The sequence below is a fragment of the Hypanus sabinus genome, chromosome 13, assembly GCF_030144855.1.
Source record: "Hypanus sabinus isolate sHypSab1 chromosome 13, sHypSab1.hap1, whole genome shotgun sequence".
Lineage (NCBI taxonomy): Eukaryota > Metazoa > Chordata > Chondrichthyes > Myliobatiformes > Dasyatidae > Hypanus > Hypanus sabinus.
The window spans coordinates 77219564-77244643 of record NC_082718.1 but is presented as its reverse complement, the minus strand read 5'-3'; the positions used below and the strand labels follow the sequence as shown (position 1 = coordinate 77244643).

The 25080-nt window shown below is 44.0% G+C and overlaps 1 protein-coding gene across 6 annotated transcripts in view; it reads right to left on the bottom strand.

Annotated features, from left to right (window-relative positions):
* The window catches only part of rph3ab (rabphilin 3A homolog (mouse), b), a 269820-nt gene that overhangs the window by 72950 nt on the left and 171790 nt on the right, over window positions 1–25080 (bottom strand). For 5 of the 6 annotated variants that reach the window (XM_059987937.1, XM_059987939.1, XM_059987936.1 and 2 more), the window contains exons 6-7: window positions 20182–20350; window positions 1043–1075 (exon numbers count right to left, since the gene is read on the bottom strand). In XM_059987937.1, the coding sequence (XP_059843920.1) occupies window positions 1043–1075; window positions 20182–20350 (202 nt within the window). The remainder of the gene's footprint in view (window positions 1–1042; window positions 1076–20181; window positions 20351–25080) is intronic. The other variant, XM_059987940.1, reaches the window with a different exon arrangement.

Sequence of the window (25080 nt, the reverse complement as noted above, 5' to 3'; positions counted from 1 at the left end):
TCCACCGTCACCTGAAGTCGGCCCTCATGGCCCGCCTGCGAGGAGCCAACTGGGCGGACGAGCTTCCCTGGGTCCTACTCGGCATTCGCACAGCGCCCAAGGACGACCTGCACGCCTCGTCGGCCGAGTTGGTATACGGCGCGCCCCTGGCCGTCCCCGGGGAGTTCCTACCAGCCCCAAGGGGGCAAGAGGAAGCTCCCGCAGCAGTCCTGGGCAGACTTCGCGAGAAGCTCGGTAACCTGGCCCCCATACCCACTTCACAGCATGGGCGGCACCCGACCTGCGTACCCAAAGACCTACGGAACTGTAAGTTTGTGTTTGTACGAAGGGGCGGGCATCGGCCGCCGCTGCAGCGGCCATACGAGGGGCCGTTTACGGTGCTCCGGAACAACGGGTCCACGTTCGTGCTGGACGTTGGGGGGAGGGAGGAGGTTTTCACGGTGGACCGCCTCAAGCCGGCCCATGTGGACCTGGCGCAACCGGCCGAGTTTCCGGCGCCTCGGCGCAGAGGCCGACCTCCCAAGCAGGTTCTGGCCCAGGCTGTGGACATTGGGGGGTGTATCGCCGGTTCTGGGGGGGGGTTATGTGGCGGCTCATTTCCTAGCGTATGCGAACCGACTCACAATTAGATAGCCTACGGGGGTTTGCGAGCACAGAGCTTTGGAGCCTCTTCGCCATGGGGGGCCGGTTGACAGAGGCTTAAAAGTGAGGCTGAAGTTTTCGAATAAAGTTTTTCCTTCGACTGCAGTTACCGACTCCGTGTCGTAATTTTAGCGCTGCTTGTAGCACACCGCTACAATATCTTGTTCTATCTTGCCTTGGATTTGAAAAGTGCAGTACAAATAAACTTGTTTGCTTTAAAATGACAGTTGAAACTACAGCATTGTCTGTTTTACCAGAACAGGGGAAGACAAGTTTCAGAAAGAGGATCCACACAAGCAGTCACATAAAACAGTGATTGACCAAACCCTTGTGAACATGGTCATGGAAACAGAGTTCACATGCACACAGTTCAATGTTCCATATGCTAAGTGAAACTTACCATGGTCAGCTGGGATGCCACCTTCCGCTTGACCTACAAAACAACAGAATGAGAGAAAACTGAAACTCAACTTCAGCTTTACACACTGGCGACAATGCAAACAAAGATGTTGAAAATTGAACATAAAGCGTCAGTGGGTTATGCTCTGCCCGATGCAAGCTGACTCAAACACGTACATGAAAAGAAGGCTGGAAACACTCTACAGGTCAGGCAGCATCTGTGGAAATAGGAAGAGTTAATGATTCCAGTTGAAGACCCTTTCTCTAAACCTCAGCAGGAGGAATGGGTTAGTAAATTTGCTGATGACACAAAGGTTGGGGGTGTTGTGGATAGTGTGGAGGGCTGTCAGAGGTTACAGTGGGACATTGATAGGATGCAAAACTGGGCTGAGAAGTGGCAGATAGAGTTCAACCCAGATAGGTGTGAGGTGGTTCATTTTGGTAGCTCAAACGTGATGGCAGAATAGTATTAGTGGTAAGACTCTTGGCAGTGTGGAGGATCAGAGCGATTGTGTGGTCGAAGTCCATAGGACACTCAAAGCTGCTGCGCAGGTTGACTCTGTGGTTAAGAAGGCATATGGTGCATTGGCCTTCATCAACCGTGGGATTGAGTTTAACAGCCAAGAGATAATGTTATAGGACCCTGGGCAGACCCCACCTGGAGTACTGTGCTCAGTTCTGGTCACCTCACTACAGGAAGGATGTGGAAACCATAGAAAGGGTGCAGAGGAGACTTACAAGGATGTTGCCTGGATTGGGGAGCAGGCCTTATGAGATGATGACAGGCACGGATTGTGTGGAAAGTCAGAGGCTTTTTCCCAGGGCTGAAATGGCTAACACAAGAGGGCACAGTTTTAAGACACTTGGAAGTCAGTACAGGGATGTCAGGGGTAAGTTTTTTACTCAGAGAGTGGTGAGTGCATGGAATGGGCTGCCGGCAACAGTGGTGGTGGCGGATAAGAGACTCCTGGATAGGTACATTGAGCTTACAAAAATAAAGGGCTATGGGTAGCCTTAGGCAATTTCTAAAGAAAGTACATGTTCAGAACAGCATTGTGGGCCGAAGGGCCTGTATTGTGCTGCAGGTTTTCTATGTGTTTTATCTCTGCACCCTCCATCTAGTGGACTGTGGAAGTCAACTCTGCTTTTCTCTCTATAGAACCTGCTGTGTTTCCAGCACTTTCTGCTTTTATTTCAGGTTTCTGGTATCTGTACATTTTAATCTTCAGATGCAATCAGATCACCCACAATCCACTGACCAGACGGCATTTTGCAACCTCCCGTGGATATAATGACTCAGTAACCTAGGCAGCTCATATGGGAAATTACTGACTTGAAGGATTCTGAGGTTTTCCTTACTGCTAACACTGTACTAGACTTTCCCAACTGGGAAGTGGGGCAGTCTGCTGGGCTCAGACACTGCTAGGGGAACTACCTGGACTTTCAAGAATAACCTCTTTCAGTTCCCCTTTCCTCACATGAAGTGCCACATGGGACCTTTGTCAGGTAAGAAAGGGAGGGGTTGCTAGGAAGAAAGAGTGCCAGAGAAACATCCTCCAAGTGTCAGAGTTTCAGGGCAAACCCCCAACAAATGTTGGTGCTCATACATCGTATGTGATGTGATTTGCCCAAACCAGGCTGGAGGGCTGTGAAAGGTACAAACCAGAGGTACCTGTGGGTTTTCAGCTTCCACATATAGACAAGTCTTTACTGTGAGTTAGCTCATTGGAGACAGCACACTAATTGTTTAATTAGCTGAGTGAGGAGTGAGAAATCTCAAGTTTAGCTGTTATTTAACCATACACATGTATATCTACAAACAAAGCAGCATTCTCCAGGGCAAAGGTGCCAAATACAGTACCACCAGTCACACCCTGCACATGGCACATACAGTTAGTGATGCACCATCAATAACTCACACTGAGACGTAGGCGAGTCAGCAGGGGCGTGTCCCGACAGGCACATAGCACATACAGTTAGACAGCAGACAAACTTATCACTAGATAGTACAAGAACATACAGTCAGCATAAAAAAATATAGCCCAAATCCCTGAGTGGCATGGCCTGAAGATTGACGGTGATTGGATGTTGTCCTAGAGCGGGGGTCGGCAACCTGCGGCTCCCGAGCCATTTGTGGCTCTTTCACCTCTGTGCTGCGGCTCCCTGTGGCTTTGGGAAATAATTGGTCAGTATTTAATTAAAATGTATTTTATGTTAGTTTGTTAGCTTTTGAAATGTAATTATGGTGATCTTGTACAACCTAAGTGTAGCGACACATTTCCTGCCACATCATAAAACGGCTCACAATTAGCCAGCATTCCGGCTAAGGGAGATAGCCTACGGGGGTTTGTGAGTACGCGTCTTTTGCAGCATCTGCGTCCATGGGGGCTGGGTTGAGGGAAGCTGAAAAGCAAGGCTGTTTAGTTCGAATAAAGCTATCTTTGACTGCAGTTTACTGACACCGCTACAACGTGTTTTTATCGCTGGCTGTCCAGACGGAAGGTGCTGAAACGCTTTGTCGCGTGTCTGGAAGAAGTGAAAACTTTCCTGGGCAGCAAAGGGCTCACCTTTCCTGAGCTGGAACAGCCAGAGTGGCTGGAAAAGCTACACTTCATGGTAGACATGACAGCGCACCTGAACACGCTGAACACAGCTCTTCAGGGGAAAGGACGTACAGCCCTGCACATGTTGGAGGATGTTTTGGCATTCGAGCGCAAGTTGACAGTGCTTGCCAGAGATTTACAGAAAGGCACTTTGTCTCACTTCCCCAATTTGAGAGAGTTCAAACAAGGTCACGACATGATAATTTCGGAGTATTTACATTCTGCAATCATCGCAATGCAAACATCGTTTGGGAAACGCTTCTGTGAGTTCAGAGAGGAAAAAAACACATTATCCTTCCCGGTCACTCCCTTAAGCATCGATCCTTCCCTACTGAATACGACTGCATTGGCAGGTGTGAGTCAACCTGATCTTGAGATGGAACTGGCCGACATAGCCGACAAAGACATATGGGTGTCCAAGTTTAGACGCTTGACAGCAGACCTTGAAGATGTTGCCCGTCAGAAGGCCGTTCTTGCTCAGAAACACAAATGGAGTGATATTGAAAACCTCACAGATGACAGCTTGCGATCCTGTGTAAAGATGAAGGTGACATCATACAGCCCTGATGTGCAGACGCTGTGCGCTGAGGTCCAGGAGCAGAAATCCCATTAACCAAGTATGATAAATATTTTAATTGCCTATTATTTTACTTATATTCATATTTTTTCATTGTTCAGTGAAATAGTCCTTTCATTTTTCAGGATGACAGCTGGCTGACGTTATTTTTGGTTTGCTGCTGGCGGAAAATTTAAGTTCGGCGTTTTTCATAAATACAAGAAGGACTCAAATAGACATTGAATATTTTACTTAAAAGTAACTTTCAACCCAACGTCTTTTTTTCGGAGTTCAAAATGTTTTTGTTGCATGCAGAAATGTAATTTCGTTTTCTCTGCAGGAGTTCATCAATTTCATAAATGCAACACATTATAGTTTGTTTATACATAGCATAAAGGCAAAAAAAACGTTGTATGCAGTGTTATTTCATTTTAAATGTCAAACGGGTTTTGCGGCTCCCAGTGTTTTCTTTTCTGTGGGAAACGGGTCCAAGTGGCTCTTTCAGTGGTAAAGGTTGCTGACCCCTGTCCTAGAGCTACGGTTCTACAAGAACAAGCATGCAGCATCTTATGAAAACTCTGAGACTTAGAAACACTTAAAACTATTGAACAAATTAAGGCAGTAAAAGAAAAGAAGCCAAATATAAATAATTAAAAAATATAAAACATTTAAGAATCTTTCTTACATTAGTGTAAGTTACATTAGAGTTACATTAGAGTCTGAAATCTGTTTCCCCCTCACCAAAACCAATGGAGGTGCTGTTCCTGTACAAAGCTCAACTGTGCAGGTCCCCAACATTAGTATTTAATAACTGCTACAACTTCACAGACCGATCCTGGACCCTGGGAACAGTCTGCCAGCAACTCTTGGATATTCCAGTCTTGCTGGCAAGGAATATGATGGATCAAATTTTCCAAATGCTAGGCTGAACTATTGTTGGCTAACTGCAAAGTCCAAGTTCAAAAGCAGGAAACCCCAGCGTTTACAAGTTTCAACTGCACATTGCAAATATTCTTGGGGGCTGATCACTCTATGAAATGGTATGAGTTATCACACAATAGGGCAAAGCAGCCCACCAAGTTATAGAGTAGGAAATCCCTGAGGTGCTGAGATCCCCTCATGAACTGAACTCGTTAATGGATGATGTGCAAGTGCCCTGATGTTTGCACTGGCAACCTTTCCCGGGGTGAATAGAAACATTTACTGCTTTATATCAGGGTCAGCAACTTAATGTGCAGAGCTAGAGTTCAGGCAGATTCCACACTCTCGATGTCTCTTCTCAAAAATGGAATAAAAATTCTCTCTTCTCAAAAATGGAATAAAAATATCATAAAATATTTAATTACTCTGTGAATGCTGGAACACTTTCGAATTCATCCCTTTGTAAAACTGCAAAATGCAAAACTTGTGCCCTAGCTTCTTGTCCAGAATGGTCTTGCAATTTCGACTTCATCCCTGTAGATTCACTGGAAGCTTATTACAAAAATCTTCTCTTTAGGTCTGAAGACCATTGGTTGATCCTAAAATCCAATGGACCTTCGCTGCAAATCTGGTCCTTGCTGCATCACTGAAACGACACCTCTGAGAGTCAGAAACAACAGAAAATCTGCAGATGCTGGAAATCCAGCAACACACACAAAATGCTGGGAGAATTCAGCAGGCCGGGCAGCATCTATCATAAAAAGTACAGTCAACGTTTCGGGCCAAACCCTTTCAGCACCCTTTTAAAAGGTGGGGGAGGGCAGAGAGAAACACAAGGTGATAGGTGAAACCTGAAGGGGGAATAAGATGACGTAAAGACTTGGGAAGTTAATTGGTGAAAAAGACAGAAGGCCTTGGAAGAAAGAAAAAGGGGGGGGGTGGGGAAGGAGCACCAGAGGGAAGCAATGGGTGAGTAAGGAGATGAGATGAGAGAAGGAAAAGGGGACAGGAGATGGAGAGGGGTGGGGGTGGGGACATTACTGGAAGTTTGAAAAATTGATGTTCATGCCATCAGGTTGGAGGCTACCCAGACAGAATATACTATGTTGTTCCTCCAACCTAAGTGTGGCCTCATCACGACAGTGGACAAGGCCATGGATAGACCTATCCGAATGGGAATGGGAAGTGGAATTACAATGGGTGGCCACTGGGAGATCCCACTTCTTGTAACGGACGGAGCGTAGATGCTCAGTGAAGTGGTCTCCCAATCTACGTCAGATTTCACTGATAGACAGGAGGCACCGAACACAGTATATGACCCCAAAAGACTCACAGGTGAAGTGTCGCCTCACTTGGAGGACTAGGAAGGACTGAAGGGTCCTGAATGGTAGAAGGTGTAGAACTTGTTCTGCTTGCAAGAATTAAGGTCCAGGAGGGAGATCTGTGGGAAGGGACAAATAGACAAGAGAATTGTGTAGGGAGCGACCCCAGTGGAAAGTAGAAGGTAGTGGGGAGGGAAAGATGTACTCGGTGGGGGAATCCCTTTGGGGGTGGCAGAAGTTTCAGAGAAATATGTGCTGTATGCAGAGGCTGGTGGGTGGGGTAGTAGGTAAGGACATGAGGAACCCTATCCCTGGTAGAGTGGCGGGAGGATGGAGTAAGAGCAGATGTGTGTGAAATGGAAGAGATGCAGTTGAGGGCAAAGTTGATGATGGAGGAAGGGAATCCCCTTTCTTTTAAAAAGGGGGACATCTCTTTCATTCTAGAATGAAAAGCCTCATCCTGAGAGCAGATGTGGCAGAGATGGAGGAATTGAGAAAAGGGGATGGAGTTTTTACAAGTGGTAGGGTGGGACAAGGTGTAGTCCAGGTAGCTGTGAGTGTCCATGGCTTTATAATAGACACTGGTGGATAAACTGTCTCTGGAGGTAAAGACAGTAAGATTGAGAAAGAGAAGGGAGGTGTCGGAAATGGACTATGTGAATGTGAGGACAGGGTGAAAGTTAGACCTCTGGGAGTCTAGACTGGAGGATCTAACTCGTGCAAGGTGACCTGGCATACCTGTGTAATGCCCTGGTTCATAGTTTTAATGTTATACTGTATGTACTTCATTTTGTCAGTTCTGTTCTGTTTTCATGCTTGTTTGGGTTACTGTTGAAGACAAGAGATGAGGAGAAATGTGTGCCATCCCATTTGGATGGTTGGATTAAGGGGAGGTTTTTCTGATGAGGGGTACTAAGGTTGGGTTGGAGCTTTTGTTCGGGAGGAGATGGAAGAGGGAAGACACTGGGGAGAACCGGTCGTGGCTGCGTTGCAGATGGGTTGCGAGTGACGTTCGGAAGGAGGTTTGTGCTTCCACTTTGACTGAGGCCCCAGCGCGTGAGTGACAGAGAAGTTCAAGATGAACTCCAACTTGTGCACATTTGACTGTTTAATTAGAATGGGCCCTTTTTGTTTTGTTATTCTTTACCAACCTTTTAGTTAAGATTCATAAATATAGCTCCTTTAATCATATGTCTGTTATTTCATGGCATTAATTTGTAACAGGATAGCAAATGACACAGCATCCACACAAACCGGGGTTTGGGGTGGGATCGAGTGTGCTTCAATCTCGTGAGTTTGGCAGGGTCGGAGGCTCTGCCCTAGACTTACGCAGCCAAGGAAATCAGGGTGTCTTCATCTGCATTAGACATTAGGTGTGAAAGAAAGCATGGGAAATCTGATACTCTAGTACTTGCAATCTGCCTTATGTCCTCGCTATGTCAATGACCTTAGGCTACATCCACACTAGACTGGATAATTTTGAAAACACCGGTATCGTGAAAGAACGATAGGCGTCCACACTATGCGTTTTTGAAAATATCTCTATCCACATTGAAATGGAGATTTAGCGAATCTCCTCCTGTTGGGCATGTGCAGGACACATCTACTGAAAACAAACGACGTGTTTGGCGTTGTATCTTGCCGTAAAAGTACGCATTTGTGTAGTTACAGACTAGAAAAACTTAAAACAACAGACAGCTGTTGGCTCTCGCGCAGGAGAACTTAGAACTAAAAAAAAAACAAATACTGGAGAATACAGAGGCAACCGACAGGGAGTTCACAGACAGATTGACCGGGCTGACGACGAACATTGAAAAACTAACTCTGTTGCATTATTAAAGCCCCTTGTTAACTGTATAAAACATGTCTGCATCAGTGTTATCTTGTATTTCCATACAATGTTACATTAGGCTGTTACACATCTATTGTCAGAGAAGTACTTGCATAAATAGGTAAACCACCTTCATACGAGCAAGGACAGAAAACAGGGCAAAGTGAGTACAGTATACTTATTTATTCAGTGAGTTATGGGTCAAAGTATTTGGTGAGTACATTTCTAACTCTTCTGGCTTCAGTCTCGTTGCCGTCTGTTCTGAAATTGTTAGGTTACGTTCAAGAAAACAATGAAATAGCGCATTGCCATCTGATAGCATTTTCAGAAATCTCCGGTTACCCCGTCCACACTGATCTGCCCGAGCAGTGTTTTCAAAAATACCCACCCTGGAAAGCGTTTCTGAAAAGCTCCAGTTTCGGGGGACCAAAACGCCATTTTAGTGTGGACGGAGGGTAAAAACAAGGAGAAAAAGCTTTGGTTACGTATTCATCTGGTGTAGTGTGGATGTAGCCTTAGAAGGAATTGGCAGCTGGTCAAAGCTCCACAAAACAATGGAGCATTGGAATGGGATTCAGTAGCTTTGAAATTCAGCTGGAAGTCTTCATGATGAGCGATGTCTATATTCTTAGGGGTGGAGAGAAATGGCAGACCCATTCTAAAATAACTTAATTTAGAACAAGCTGTTAAGCAGAAACTTAATAAAACAAAAGTTTCCACATGAACCACAAAAAGAGTATAAGTTATTGGCTAATGTGTTAAATGAAGTTTACTTTCCATTTGGCTATCTTTCCACAATTAGCTACCTTTGAAGAAATAAATCAATATCCTGCATGATCAGCTTGTCACTTTCTGCTACAGATATTAAAACTATCATATATATAATTAGGTAAACATTTTTATCAGCAGTTTATAATACGCAAATGCATTGCTGACCCTTGCAAAAGAATGAGTTTTTACTGCATTGCTTTGAGCAAACTGGCACAGGTTAATCCAAAATCATGTAGCTCATTTATTCAAAAAAACTAATTTTATTTCTGTCTTAGACTAAAACAGTTTGGATAAGCAGTGAGTCTTTACTGAAGGTTTTGAACTACCTGGAATTTGAAGAAATGGACTTAGAAGAGAAAAAAAATTACAGCCAATCATGGAGGATAATAGCAACTACTGTCTGAAAAATCTAGCTCAGTTTTCTGGAGTGCATCCAGCAAATAATAACTCATGATGACTGAGAGAAATGATTCTTAAGGAGTCCATTTAGAATGTGCTGACACAGAAAGAACGTGCAAAGCAACTTGCAGGGCAACGTATAAACCAATTTGCAAAATCAGGATGAAACAATAGCTTGCTGATTAAAGAAGCGATACAGGTAACGGGAAGACATGCTTAACGGTTGAACAATAACGGTGTTAATGCGCTGAGGCTGATAAGTAGGCCAAAGGGTAGTCACATTTGTAATTTTGTAATGAGATTAAGGAAGAATGTCTGCACCTCACATGGGTGCAACTCACAAAATCGTAAACAAGTAGGGTATAAAAAACTGTGCAAAGTGTAATTCGGCACTCAATCTAGCAGGAGCTGGTTGGGTCCGACTCTGCAGACTCGAAAAATAAAGTTTACCGTTCTGCAAATTGCTGAGACTCAGTGTGTTTCTGACAACGTGGGGGCTCGTCCGGGATCCACACTCCGGCCGCGGTGGACACGAGGAAGGACATCGGAGACGGTGCACCCCGCCGAGTTTGGCGGTCCCTGACTCCTTGCTCGTCGCTCCAACGCGAGTGATATCCGGACAGCGCAGAGCGGTAAACGGGGAGAAGGGGACAGTACCTGGTACTGGAAGTCCCCAGGACGCACCGGGTAAGTGCCTACTATTATAGTAGAAAGGTGCGGGAATAAGTAAGGACGGAGAAGACCGGGATCGCTACCCGGGGGTCCTCCTGATTAAGTAAGAGCGGAATAAGATGGGAGGGGGTGGCTCTAAAAAGAAAGAGGAAACGGAGAGACCGGGACCATACCCGGGGGTTCCTCCTGATAGCCCCCTCGGTAGAATGTTTGAGAATTGGGGATGTGGAAGACTAAAAGGGAAACAAAAGAAAAAAATGATACAGTACTGTTTAATTTGGTCGAAACAGCCGATAGAAAAACCTGCGGTCTGGTGGCCGCGGCTTGGGTCTGAGGAGGATTGGGTACGACAAGCCTTAAACATTTACGTTAATTCAAAACCAAATGTAAAACCGGAAGAAATTGCTTATGCTTTTTGTTGGGCTCCCTGGCCAGGAGTAACAACAAAGAGTTTTAAGTTGGGCATTAAAGGGGAGCGGAAGTGGGACCCACTCGATCATTTACCCCCTCCCTATGTCCAGCCTTCTGCGCCCCTTGCGGGAGCAGAGGGAGGACGTGAAGAAAGTGAAAAAACAGAAGAAATAGACCCGAAGAGGGAAGAGAGGGATGTTAGGGAAAAAGCAAAAGCAAGGATCGAAACAAGGAGTGTGACAGGAGCAGATAAGAAAAAGAAAGACGAATTAAAAAAGGAAGAGGTACAGCTGTGTCCCCTTCGAGAGGTTCCAATGGGAGGAGAACGGGGAGGAACAGGATTTGTAAACGTCCCTCTGACAAGTACCGAAGTACGAGGATTTAAGAAAGATATGAAAACTTTATTAGAAGATCCAATGGGACTGGCAGAACAGTTGGATCAATTCTTAGGACCTAATGTTTACACTTGGGAAGAAATGCATGCGATTATGGGAACGCTATTTTCTGCACAAGAGAGGCAAATGATACGACAAGCTGCAATATCAATTTGGGGAAGGGAACAGCCGAATGAGTTACCGGGGGACCAGAAATTTCCAGTAAACGACCCACAGTGGGACAAACAAGCAGAAGAGAGAAGACGGCAATATCCCATTGCCATGGAAGGGAGGAGGGGATTACAACCTGTAATTGAGACATTAGTATCAGATGGACTCCTGGAAGAATGTATGTCACCCTTTAATACCCCCATCCTACCGGTCCGAAAGCCCGACGGCACGTATCGAATGGTTCAAGATCTGAGAGGCTTAAATGCGGTAGTCCAAACACGATACCCGGTAGTGCCTAACCCCTATACATTAATGAGCAAAATACCTCCTGAACATGAATGGTTCAGTGTGATAGATCTAAAAGATGCCTTTTGGAGTTGCCCGTTGGAGGAAGGTAGCCGAGATATGTTCGCATTTGAATGGGAAAATCCCTTCACTGGGCGGAAGAAGCAACTCCGGTGGACCGTCTTGCCCCAAGGGTTCACGGAGTCCCCAAACCTATTCGAACAGGTACTGGAGCAAGTATTGGCTGGATTCCATTGTACCGAAAAGAACCAACTATTACAGTATGTCGATGACCTACTACTATCGGGACCAGCAGAGGAGGTAGTGCGAGACGATACTATAAGACTCCTGAATTACCTAGGAGAAAAAGGATTGCGGGTGTCCAAGAAGAAACTGCAATTTGTCGAGAAGGAAATAACATATCTCGGACACAGAGTCAGTAAAGGGCACCGCCAAATAACCCCAGAAAGAATAGCGGGAATAACTAAAATACCGCTTCCCAGGACAAAGAAGGAAATAAGACAATTTCTGGGCTTAGTGGGCTATTGCCGGATTTGGATAGAGAATTATACCTCCCTGGTGAAGTTTATGTACGACAAATTGGCAAAGGAAGACCGGGGAATAATCAGCTGGACCGAAGAAGAAGAACAGAAGTTCAGGAAAATAAAAGGGCAACTAATTCGGGCCCCGGTATTAACACTGCCAGCACTGGAAAAGCCCTTTCAGCTGTATGCAACAAACAATGAAGGAACTGCGTTAGGAGTACTAACCCAAGAAAAAGGAGGAAAGCGGCAACCTGTGGCCTTTTTATCAAAAATGTTAGACCCGGTATCCCGGGGATGGCCGACGTGCATACAAGCCGTAGCGGCAGCAGCCGTACTAGTAGAAGAAGCACGGAAATTAACCTTTGGGGGAAGAATGACGGTGTATACCCCGCACTCCGTTAGCACCCTCTTAGCCCAAAAAGCTCAGCGGTGGTTGACGGACTCTCGCATACTGAAATACGAAACCATTCTGATGGTCGGGGATGATGTAAGCTTTGAAAGGAACAATAGTTGTAACCCGGCACAGTTCTTATACGGGGAATCAACAGGGGAGCCCGACAAACATCAGAAGGCGAGTGGAAGACCCCCGACGGACGGCAAGTACTGAATAAGGAAGTAACTCGTCATATACTGCAACAACTACACCAACAAAGCCATTGGGGAGTGCAAGCTATGTGCGACACTATCCTAAGGGACTATGTTTGTAAAGCGATATTCACACTAGCTCAACAGGAGGTGTGGGGCTGTTACACCTGCCAAAAGGTAATCAAGAAAATGATGCGTGCCACCCATAAGGGGGGACAAACACTAGCCGTCCGACCGTTCCATCGGATCCAAATAGACTTTACGGAACTACCACAAGTTCAGAGATGGAAGTACCTGTTAGTAATTGTGGATCACTTCACTCGGTGGGTGGAAGCATTCCCAACCACTAAAGCGGACGCCCCTACAGTGGCACGGATCCTATTAGAAAATATAGTCCCAAGATATGGAATAATGGGGTCTATTGATTCAGATAGGGGAACACACTTTGCCTCAAAAACACACCAGCTAATCTGTGACGCCTTAGGAATCCAGTGGAAGCTGCACACCCCCTGGCACCCTCAGAGCTCAGGAAGAGTTGAGAGGATGAACAGTACTTTGAAGACGCAATTGACAAAACTAATGATGGAAACCAAGCTACCCTGGACCAAGTGTCTACCCCTGGCCCTACTAAGAATCCGCAGGGCTCCTCGAAAAGATATAGGAGTATCCCCTTATGAAATATTGTTTGGCCTTCCATATTGGAACAAGGTGGAGGGCTATCCTTCCCTGCAAGGGGGAGATGTCTTTGTAAGGGACTATTTACAGGCACTATCTCGTTCTTTTGCAGAATTGCGCAGGAAGGGGTTACTCGCACAAACCCCACCTCTGGACTTCGCACTCCACCGAACTCAGCCCGGTGACTGGGTCCTGATTAAGACTTGGAAGCCAGAGAAGTTACAGCCGCAGTGGGAAGGCCCATTCTAGGTGCTACTGACCACCGAAGCCGCAGTAAGGACAAAAGAAAAAGGGTGGACCCACGCCGCGAGAATCAAGGGACCCGTAAAGCCCGAAGAAGGTGCAGAATGGACTTGCGTCCAGGGAGAAGACCCGATGGTGCTAAAGCTCAAAAGACGGACAGAATGAACTTTGGGACTGTAATGTATATACTGCTATTGTTGAGAAGCGCTGAAGGGGGATGTGATAAGTGCAGGACGACGGTAAGGGTGGGCATGACGGTTTTTCCAGGGTCCTTTGTATCACACTCTCATGTAAACGAGAAATGTTATGACTACAACAAAAAGGAGGAATGCCTGGAAAACGGAAGGCGATATTATCAAGTAAGAAATAAGGGATATGTGTGGGGGTTTGGGGGCCAAGGATTAGGGGTATATGGGAGTGTTACCACTTGTCCTCCCAAGGATAAATGGCTATGCATTAACAAGGGAGGACAGTGGGATATTCCCTCGATATTGGTAGACGATTATGTGGATAAAGTTAAGGAAACTATAATCCAGAATGAGAAAAAGAAAATAGCTGAGGAAACTCAACACAGACAAAAAACTGCAGTCTCCACAGACCCATCGATATACCAAGAAATAGAAAGGGAGATTACGCTACCAGACGTAAAAGAAAACCTCTTTATAGATCTGGCAACTCGGGTAGCAGGCAGTCTAAATATTAGCAACTGTTGGGTCTGTGGAGGGCCACACATGAGTGAACAATGGCCTTGGCGGGGTGAAAGCCTAAATACATGGGAATTAATTCAGCGGAACTGGACGGTGGTTAAGGATAGAAGGAAGCAGGGGTGGGAACTAACAAATCTCCCCGAAGGACAAATATGTGTTGCGCGGGACGGGGAAATAAAAGTAGGAAAAAGCCCCTGTCAGAGCATTAAGTATAAAGAGCAGAGCGGAAACATTACCTGGTGGCCAGAGGAACCGAAATGGTATATTACCATAGAACCAAAAGGAAACTGTACGCCCCTCGGGAATACCCCCGAAGTATGGAATTGTACTGGAACGGACCCATACCACGGAATTCCTGGGGTGAGCGAGGTTTGGAACAAAGGACAGGGTGTTGCCCCAGAGGGATTGTTTTGGATTTGCGGAGGTAGGGCATACACACGCCTGTTGCCCAACTGGGGGGGAGTGTGTTTCCTGGGAATTATCCGGCCTGAATTCTTCCTGTTGCCCGAGGAGGATGACAAAGCATTGGGGGTAAAGGTATTTGATTCCCTACGAAGAAGTAGGCGAGAGTTGCAGGTTGGAGACTGGGGAGATAGCTGGCCACCCGCCCGGATTATTGAGTATTATGGACCAGCGACCTGGGCTCAGGATGGGTCTTGGGGATATAGGACGCCCATATACATGCTAAACCGAATAATCAGACTACAGGCGGTGGTAGAAGTAATTACAAATCAGACTGCATTGGCCCTGGAACTACTAGCTAAGCAACAAAATCAGATGCGCACTGCTATTTATCAGAACCGCTTGGCATTAGATTATTTGCTTGCGGCTGAAGGAGGAGTATGTGGAAAGTTTAATCTAACCAACTGCTGCTTAAAGATAGATGACAACGGAAAGGTGGTTCAAAAAAATATCAGATAAAATAAGGAAACTGGCCCACGTGCCGGTACAGACCTGGAAGCCGCTGGGGTATTGGGACTGGCTGGACGGATGGTTGAAAGGAGGCTGGTGGCGAACCGCTTTAGGGGTTATAGGAGGGGGATTGATGGTCCTCCTTCTGCTACCATGTCTGATCCCCTGCTTGCGGGAGCTAGTAGCTAGGGTGGCAAGACAAGTCATGCAACCAGGGGCCCCAGCTGATCCTGTTCAGGTACTCCTACAAAGGGAAATAGAGCTAGAGGAAGAAGCCTATGTAAACCCGTGGCAAAAGCCCAACTGATAGCACATTCTAAAAAGAAAAAGGGTGGATTGAGAGAAATGATTCTTAAGGAGTCCATTTAGAATGTGCTGACACAGAAAGAACGTGCAAAGCAACTTGCAGGGCAACGTATAAACCAATTTGCAAAATCAGGATGAAACAATAGCTTGCTGATTAAAGAAGCGATACAGGTAACGGGAAGACATGCTTAACGGTTGAACAATAACGGTGTTAATGCGCTGAGGCTGATAAGTAGGCCAAAGGGTAGTCACATTTGTAATTTTGTAATGAGATTAAGGAAGAATGTCTGCACCTCACATGGGTGCAACTCACAAAATCGTAAACAAGTAGGGTATAAAAAACTGTGCAAAGTGTAATTCGGCACTCAATCTAGCAGGAGCTGGTTGGGTCCGACTCTGCAGACTCGAAAAATAAAGTTTACCGTTCTGCAAATTGCTGAGACTCAGTGTGTTTCTGACAATGACACATCTGCACCAGCTGCTCATGTGAAACATCCACATATGATTTTATATACAACAGATTAGGAAATGTAAAATTCTTTCCTAAACCTATTACTAGGATGGAGACGCTTACAAATAAATACCAAGTCACACACAAGCAGATGCCAAATCAAGTAATTAACAGATAAAACAAGATTACAAGGAAGAGGGGATGAACAACAGGACTAACTGATGTATTGTAAAGCTATTTTAAAAATTCCTATTATTTGTTAATGATGTGGTTCATAAGAAAGAAAAATCACACCTCTAACTTCATCAAATGTTTTAGATCCGGGTTCCCATCTTGGGGTCCATGGCATTAAAAGGGGCCGGGAACCCTTGTTTTAGCATTAGTTTCTCCCTTGAACCTACTCATCCTCTGCCCCTCTGCTCAGATCCTAAAGAGACATAACACTGGGTAAATGGTAGGCTATTGGACTTCTTGTTCAAGAACACGTCACTGCAAAATTCAGTAGCAGTAGTGTGATTCATCAGGCCCATAGCATAGGTCTTTCCAAATCAAAGGCTTTTCCACTCCTGGCAAAAGGAAGACATTTTCACTGCAATTATTGCTATATTTCTGTTGGAAGCCATCTTGGAAGTCAGAGCCAAGTGATGTTGCTTTGCTGCTGACAAAATCCAGGTCATATTCAGCCCAATTGTATTTCTAGCACCCTGGACACCCCCTCAAGAACACTCACATTTGAGGAAGCCCTTTGATATACTTTGCACTAGCTGGACAAAACTTGCTTTTATAATACAAATCTCATCTCTGATGTATTTTTGTATTTTATAATACAAAACGACATCTCTGTCATTTTTAGTGGTAAAACAAATGCCTATCTACATAGTGCATGCTTCAAACCTTTCCAGAATGAAAGATAGCAAATATCAGATCTACCATAAATCATTTCTCCAAGTTGTACTTTATCCTATAGCCACTATCATTAACATTTTCCTTGTAACCTCATCCTTCCTTTCATTTAATCTCTCCTGCACTCCAATCTTTCACAGACTTCTTTTACAGTCATTCTTTCTCTTAATATTTTCCAACTGTGACTAAAGGACTTGGCTCAGCCTGTTTCTGCTCCTTGAATACTGTCTGACTTACAGTAGTGTTTTGTTTCCTATAAATGACTCACACTAACTGGTCCAACCAGTAAGCTTCTAACATAGAGAGAAAAACAAAGTTCTGGAAGAACTCAGTGGGTCAAGCAATGGTTGGTTGATACGTTGAGGTCCAGCTTCAGAAGTGAACCTGCAGAGTTCCTTGAACGGCTCTTTATTTGCTCCTGATAATACTGGAATATAAAAGTTGAAATTGTTTGCTGTGTAACCAAAACTATGTAGTCAGCTATGAAACTTGCTATTTGTTATGCATGTATCCAAAATGAAATCTTAAGAATGTAGAAGACAATGGTGTGTTAATGAGAGGTAGCTAAGAGATGTAGATTAGAACATGATTAAGTCAATGGGTAGAAACAATAGTGGCGGATGTGCGTGTGATATGCAACTGTAGACCGATTGGATATGCTAATGCAACTAAACCAGGAGATTGCTATAAAAAATGCTATGATCGGTGGGCAATCAGTGACTAGCTCAATGACTGTCTCAGCTTTGATTTGCAAAATAAAGTTTAACCCTTCTTGAAGAATCTTCTGCATCTCCTGGTCGTTTGTGGGGCATGAGAAACCACGACAATAACAACCTGACGGGAGATGGAGGCGGAGTTAAGATGGCGTTAAACGACGACTCCTTTGCTTGCATCTTCGGAAACAGCTCTATTTCCACTTTTAATATCTTTATTTTTCCCTTTCAGGGTTCTTTTGAAAATCCTGACCTGGAGTTACATGCTGACTTCGGTTCTTGGAGTTTCAGGACTGGCCGATATTCGGCACACCAAGGGTCTGGCCTGAGAGTCTGGCTTGTACTTGGAAGCCTAAGATCTCGGGGCTCCAAAAACGGGCGGAGCAAGGGTCAGTGTCATGGCAGGAGACCCGTGTGTCGTCGGGGGAGTTGGAAAATCTACTGCAGTGTGCCCGAAAACCTGAGATCTTCGCGATCTTCAGGCTCAGAGCTCGAAAAAAGTGACATCATGAACTTTTAACATCGTAAACCAGCAAGTTGTTTGTTATGTTCCCCCGCTCGCTGGACACCTCCCTCTCTCTTATTAGGGAGAGAGAAAACCTGTGGTGTGTTGCCAGATGAAACGCAAAGTCTTTGGGTAACTGCAAGACTGTGACTTTGCTATTGCTTTGCTCACGCTTGAGTGCTTGGTGGTGATGCCGATTCTTGTTTTTTTTTGCCGGTGGGGGGGGGGGGATTGTCGCTCGCTGGCGCTTATGCATGGGAGGGACTTTGGGGTTCTCACGTTTAACTGTCATTCATTCTTTGGGGCATTTCTCTGTTTTTGTGGATGTTTGCGAAGAAAAAGCATTTCAGGATGTATATTGTATACATTTCTCTGACCTTAAATTGGACCTTTGAATCTCACACCTTTGCAGTCCCTGGATTCTCCAAGCCTCAAATATGAATGAGTAATTTGTTACACTCACTATTGCATTGTGAAGAATTCACACCAGTAATACTGGGCATTTTAAGGATTAAAGTGCATACAGTATTTTCAAAAAAAGAAATTCAAAGATTCAAAATACATTTATTATCAAAGGCAGTATACAACACTGAGATTCATCTTCCCACAGACAGCCGCGAAACAAAGAAAACCATTGAACCCGTTTAAAGAAAAACATTAAACCCCCAACACTCAAAAAAACATGCAAATGCAAAAAAAAAGCAAAAAAACCCAATATAATACACCAAATCATAAGACATCAAAAGATATCTATTAATATTATAACATTATCTTTTAGACCAACAGCATCTGTATCCAGATCTGCAATCTGGTGTCTCTAACATCATACCCTATGTTAATTCAAAAATTCATCCTACTCCTTTCAGACTTTATATTCTTGAAATTAATATTTTATACAGTATTCTATAATATTATGTGATCAATTGCATATAATTTTTATGTTACATTTCTCTATAATGCCACAATTTTTCTATTTCCACATTTCTGGCTACGAAAGCTTGGCTCTTATGTCAACTGAAGCCACACAAACAATTATTCCATTTAAGCCTGTGACGTTTTGCGATCCTTTTCATTTGGTATGTGCTACATTCACTGCTCAGGTCCACTTTACATTATGGAGACAAAGCAGAGACTAGTTTGTAGAACACTTCCATTCAGTCAACAAGTGTGATCCTTACCTTCCAGTTATCCAGCCTCTTCCCACTCTGTCGTCTTCCCTCTGTCTCCTACACTATTCCAAGGAAGTTCATTGTAAATTTGAGGGGCATGACCTCATTTTCTAACATCTTCAGGACTGAATTCAACAATTTCTAGCATCCTTACTTTAGATTTCCAGCTTTCCAATAAGTTCACAGAGTTACTGAGTTACTTACCATGGCTGTGCCAGTTATCATGTTTATCTGTATTAATCCTGTTTACCTGTACTAATCCCACTTATCTGCATTAATTCCATACCCTTCTATGTTGCTCTTTTAAGTATCTATCCTGTCTCTTAACTGTTATTGTTCCTGGCCCTGCCACCTCCCCTGGCAGCTCTTTTTTAGATTTTAACTACTTTTTTCTGTGTAGGGTTTTCAGATCCCATTAAATCTCCTCTCTCACTCACCTTAAACCTAATTCTAGTTTTGACGTGCCTACTAAGGGCAACAGACTAGTTATCTACTCTGTTTGTGCCTTTCATGATTTAATACTCCTCTATCCTGTCACCTTTCGGCTCCCTTTGCTCCAGGTAAAACAGTCCATCTTTCCAACTCAAACCCTCTAATCCAAGCAGTATCCTTGTGGATCTCATCTGCACCCTCAAGCTTCATCATGTGTGTGACAACCAGAATTGCATACAATACTCCAAGTGTGACTTAACCAACATTTTGTGCAACTGTAACATTCTATTCCAAACCTTACACTTAGTTCAATAACCGACTAAGGCAACCATGCCACATGCTTTCTTCACCACCCAGTATTGCCACTTTTAAGGAACTACCTACATGTACCCACTCCCAGGTCTCCCTGCTCATACATGAAGACTGATGGCATGAACAAAGACCCAGGGGCACAAGTTTGTTCTGCTCATGCACTTAAGCCTTTATGTGTGAACCACGGTGAAGTGACCACAGCAGCACAACTGTTGAAGGCAATAGCATCCTCACTCAGTATTCACAAATCCACAGCTTACAGGGGCAGCAAGCTTGGCCAAGTGGGAACCAAACCTGAGATGACCATCTAGACACCAACCCACCCAATGAACACTCTCAGCTTTGCTCTGCTCAGATTTCACTCACCTCTGCTCTGAGTCCAATTGGGAGAAGGTTTCTGCTCAGGACCAGGAGGCTCCTGTGAAGGGTGTTCTCCTTTGACCATCTGTAGACTCTGCTTAATAATAGGGATTGGTTCTGGCAGGATCTGTTTTGGTAAACCCTTAAAGAACCAAGCACCTGAACGTTTCCACACCTGTATCAGGACCAGTGAAAACATTTATTTAGTAGGCACAAAGTATTCATTCTGACAAATTCAGTTCAAAGAGAAAAACATAACTAGCTTGCCAAGAGAAGCAATGGGAGTACTGTACCCAGAATCTCCATGAGGCATGAGAAGTGAGCAGACCAAGTGTGGTTTGAGTAGAAGCACTGTGACCAAGATGTATACCTCTGAACGTGATGGTTTGTCATTCAAAGTCTGCAGCAGATTGTGTCTGTTGTTAAACTCAGCAACATACAACAATCCTAATTGTGTGAAAACCAAAAGAAAGCTGTGAGATTAAGGAGGCTTTACTCAAGGGATGAAGGAAGTATTCTACAGGGAAATCATTGCTAAATATGTGGGCAAGTCAGGATGGAGAGGACAGTGTATTAATAAAGGAATGCAGGAAATGGGTGAAAGGTGTGTGGGTTGTGAAAACACAAGCTCTGAAATGATCACCAGGAAATATCTACTAGCAGCACAACAGGGACAGGCACTAAGCACGTAAGAGGAAAGTTGGCTCATAAAAGCAGTGATTTTAGCTCCAGGCTTAATCCACCACTCCTAACCCTATACCTGACCTTGTCACAAAACACCATGGTTAGCCTCACAATCTCAGGTGGAAGGAGTCCACTGCTGGGGCTAGCCAGTACATTAAGTGATCCAAGGGCTCTGCCTGTGGGATAGCTGATGGGAGCCCCAGGTAAAAGAAGTCAAAGGCTTTCTCACAACACCTGGAGAAATTCTCCTGTATAGTTTAAAATTGCATCACATCCAGATCAGGAGAGGGACAGATTAAATCCTGGCTCCAATTAACAACCTCCCTAGCTGATTTCTTGAGCATTAGTAAGGGTTGTTGTGTACCAGATGACAGGGAAGTGGCTGATGTAATATTTTTCAAAGAAACAGACGAAGTTAGCCTGGCTAATTGCAAATGAATATAACTGTTACAGATTTTTACAGACTATCTGAAAGGCTTTGCAGCTGTTGTAAATGATTGAGGAATACTGAATTACACAATGGGCAATGGACAACTTAAAGTCAATGCTGAAAGTTTGGAATTTCTGGTCAGTTTCTCAGAGTAGTTAGAAGTGGGAGGCTGGATATGGGCAGTAAAGTCAAAACACACAGGTACACAGTAGATACTTCTGAAGAATGAAATAACCCGCAAAAGGATATGAGTAAGTGAATTGAGTGACAATACTAACTTATTGCAACTTGGTGCCAGTATTTGTGAAATGGTGCTTGGTAACATAATACAATTCTACTGTGAATGGGGCTCAGATGTTGAAGAACATTCCAGGTCCGTGAGGTATTAAATGCAGCATACCAATTAGATAACAACATAAAAATAAGGCTATTATGTGAGTGTACAAATAGGATTTTTAATATCAAGAGATGATCATGATTGAATGTCATACCACTGCAAAACTCTGTGCTCCAGGTTAAGGACAGCACATAACAGCAGAAGAAATAGAAGCAAGAGCAAGGCGCTTGACCTCTCAGTGCCTGACCTTTTACCTCATGCCACTTCCCTGCACTAACCCATATTCCTTTATTTCACTGACATCTAAAAACCTACTGCCCTCTGCTTGAATATACTTAGCACCTGAGCCTCTGCAGCCCTTATTTACAACGAGTTCCGAAGATGCACCATCATTGGGTGAGGGTTTCTCTTCTCTTCTCCGCTCTGAATGCCAGCCCTTTATTTTGAGACTGTGAGAGTTAGTTCTAGACACTCTAATGTCAATTCCACATCTACCCTATAAAGCCTGTTTATGCCTTTACACATTTCAGTGAGAATCACACCCTTTCTTCTAAACTGAGGGGAGAACAGTCTGTTCAATCTCCTCTCATGCAAAAAATCCACAATCCCAGGAGAAGATGCTGCATTCCCTCTATTGTAAATACATTCTTCCTTAAGTGTGGAGATCTGTACACAATGTACCAGATAAGGGCTCTACGTAATTGCATCTTGCCTTCGTTTTTGTCCTCGTTCCCTTTCAATAAGAGCCAACTTATTGTTTCCCTTCCTAACTATTAGTGGTTTGAATAGAAAAATACTCAGGCCCCTACAATACCTGTACGTAATACTGGGCATGTAAAAATACTCCACTTTTTTCTATCATATTGGATAAGATGATGTTTCCATATCAGAGTGCAGTTCTGAAGTTCTTACCCATTCACTAAGCCTATCTATATCTCCATAATATATATATTACAGCTCACAATATGCTGAAAGATAAGACAGTAAATTATCCATAGCTAACTTTAAAAACACATTGTTAATAATAGGTATTCCCTTCAAGGAAAAAAAATCCAATAGAATTTTTGGTCCAGTGTACCTTTCAAAAGATGTCAAAGCCAGTAGAAGATCAAAGGAAAAGGAATAGGCAATTGTCAAAACAAAATGAGACATTTACATGGTCGTAAATATAGGAGAAGGAGTAGGACACCAGACCCCTCAAGTCAGCCCCCCTGTTCAATATAAACATGGATGACCCACGCTGACTACATCTCATTTTCTCTGCTCATTCCCCAGAACTCTCAATTCATAGATTTTATCATAACCATAAGGCATAGGAGCAGAATTAGGCCACTTGGCCCATCCAGTCTGCTCTGCCATTTCATCATGGCTGATCCTTTTCCCTCTCAACCCCATTCTCCAGCCTTCTCTCCGTAGCCTTTCATGCTCTGAGGAATCAAGAACTTATCAACCTCTGCCTTAAATACACCCAGTAACTTGGCCCTCACAGTCATCCATGGCAATGAATTCCACAGATTCACCACCCTCTGGTAAAATAAGTTCCTCTTTTTCTCTTTTCTAAATGGATGTCCCTCTATTCTTAGGCTGCACTGTCTGGTTCAAGGCTCCTCCACCACAGAAAACATCCTCTCCACATTTACTCCAGCATGGCCTTTTAACATTCAATAGATTTTAATGAGATCACCGCCCCACCATTCTTCTGTTCCAGTGAGTAAAGGCCCAGAGCTATCAATTGCTCATTGTACAATAAGCCCTTCATTCCTGGAATCATTCTCGTGAGCTTCCTCTGAACCCTCTCCAATGTTAGCACATCCTTTCTTAAATAAGGGGCCCAAAACTGCATATAATACTCCAAGCGATGCCTTCGAGATTGATTAGATTATTTATCTAAGTTCACTTTAAATATACTGTCTGGCTCCACCAGCTCTGGGGGCATGGAATTCCTGTGATTCACTGAGAGAAGAAATTTCTATGCAGCTCAGTGTTAAAAGCCTAGTCTATTATTTTGCAGCCATGTCTCCTAAGGACTGGGAAACTGTTAACAAGCAGTATCAGTGATTTAGTTGAGGGGATCAAGTGTGATATATCCAAATGATGTAACACTAGACTTTAAAAGTTTTCGAATCTACTACCTGTTGAGGCAATAGAGCCAGATTCACTAAAATGGTTCTTGATTAACAAAATTACACAAAGAAAAAATTTTATTGTTATGAAAAGCCCTTCCAACCATTGAGCACATCTATATGCCGTAAGAAAGCAACATCCACCATCAGTGATCCTCACCCAGGTCATGTGTTTTTCTCGCTGTTGCCAACAGGTAGAAGGTTCAAGACCTTCAGGACCCGCTTCACCAAGTTCAAGAACGGTTACTACCCCTCAACCATCAGGCTCTTGAATAAAAGGGGATAACTACACTCACTTGCTCCATCACTGAGATGTTCCTACAGCCAATGATCTCACTTTAAAAATTCTTTGGCTCATTATCTCATGTTCTTGTTATTCATTACAACTTATTTATATTTGTACAGTTAGTTGCCTTCTGCATTCTGGTTGATCTTTCATTGATCCTGTAAAAGTTACTTTTCTATAGATTTGCTGAGTTTGCCCATAGGAAAATGAACCTCAGGGTTGTATATGGTGACATATATGTATGTACTTTGATAATTAAATTTACTTTGAACTTTGAACAAAGTGTTAATTTGATGGAAGCGGGACAGTTATCAAGGCAAGAACATATAAACAGACACCTTGTGTTTCTGGGTTTGGGGATTTATTATTATTTATTAAAATTATACACTTTAATATGCTATTAATAGAGGATTAGAGCATGCAACAGCAGTGAGCAAGAACAGACAGTGCAGAAGCAGGTTCTTTAGCTTCCTGTGTCAGTGCTGACCATGAAGCACCCATCTACACTTGATCACTAATCCTCTTCTTACTCTTCTAATCTATCAAATATCCTGCTATCCTCCTCTCCGTTCATCAGTTCTCTTGCCATTCACTACGGTAGGGGCATGTGGGAAGAAACCCGAGTATCCTGGATAAATTCTCAAGGTCACAAAGGGAATGTGCGAATGCCACATAAACAAAATCAGGATCAAGCCCAGATCTCTCTGGAGGTGTGAAGCTCTTCCGTGCTGCAAACCATTCCGCGATTCAATGAGCTTAACAGTCTTGGGAGCCTTAGCAAGGCATTGCCAGAGTTACCAACATGAAGAGCTTACCAACATTTAAGAACAGATTAGAAGAAAAGGGAATTACTGAGACTTGGAATGGGGAACACAGGATGAAGGTTCCTGTTCGTATGGGGAATACCAGCCAACATGGAGTGGTGGGGCAGACAGCCTGCTTCCATGCTGAGATTTCTATGGTTTTGTGAAACACACTGCACCTAACTTGTGATACCCCAGGCAAATCCTGCGTTATGGGGGTGGGGGGCTCTGTTCCTAGAAAA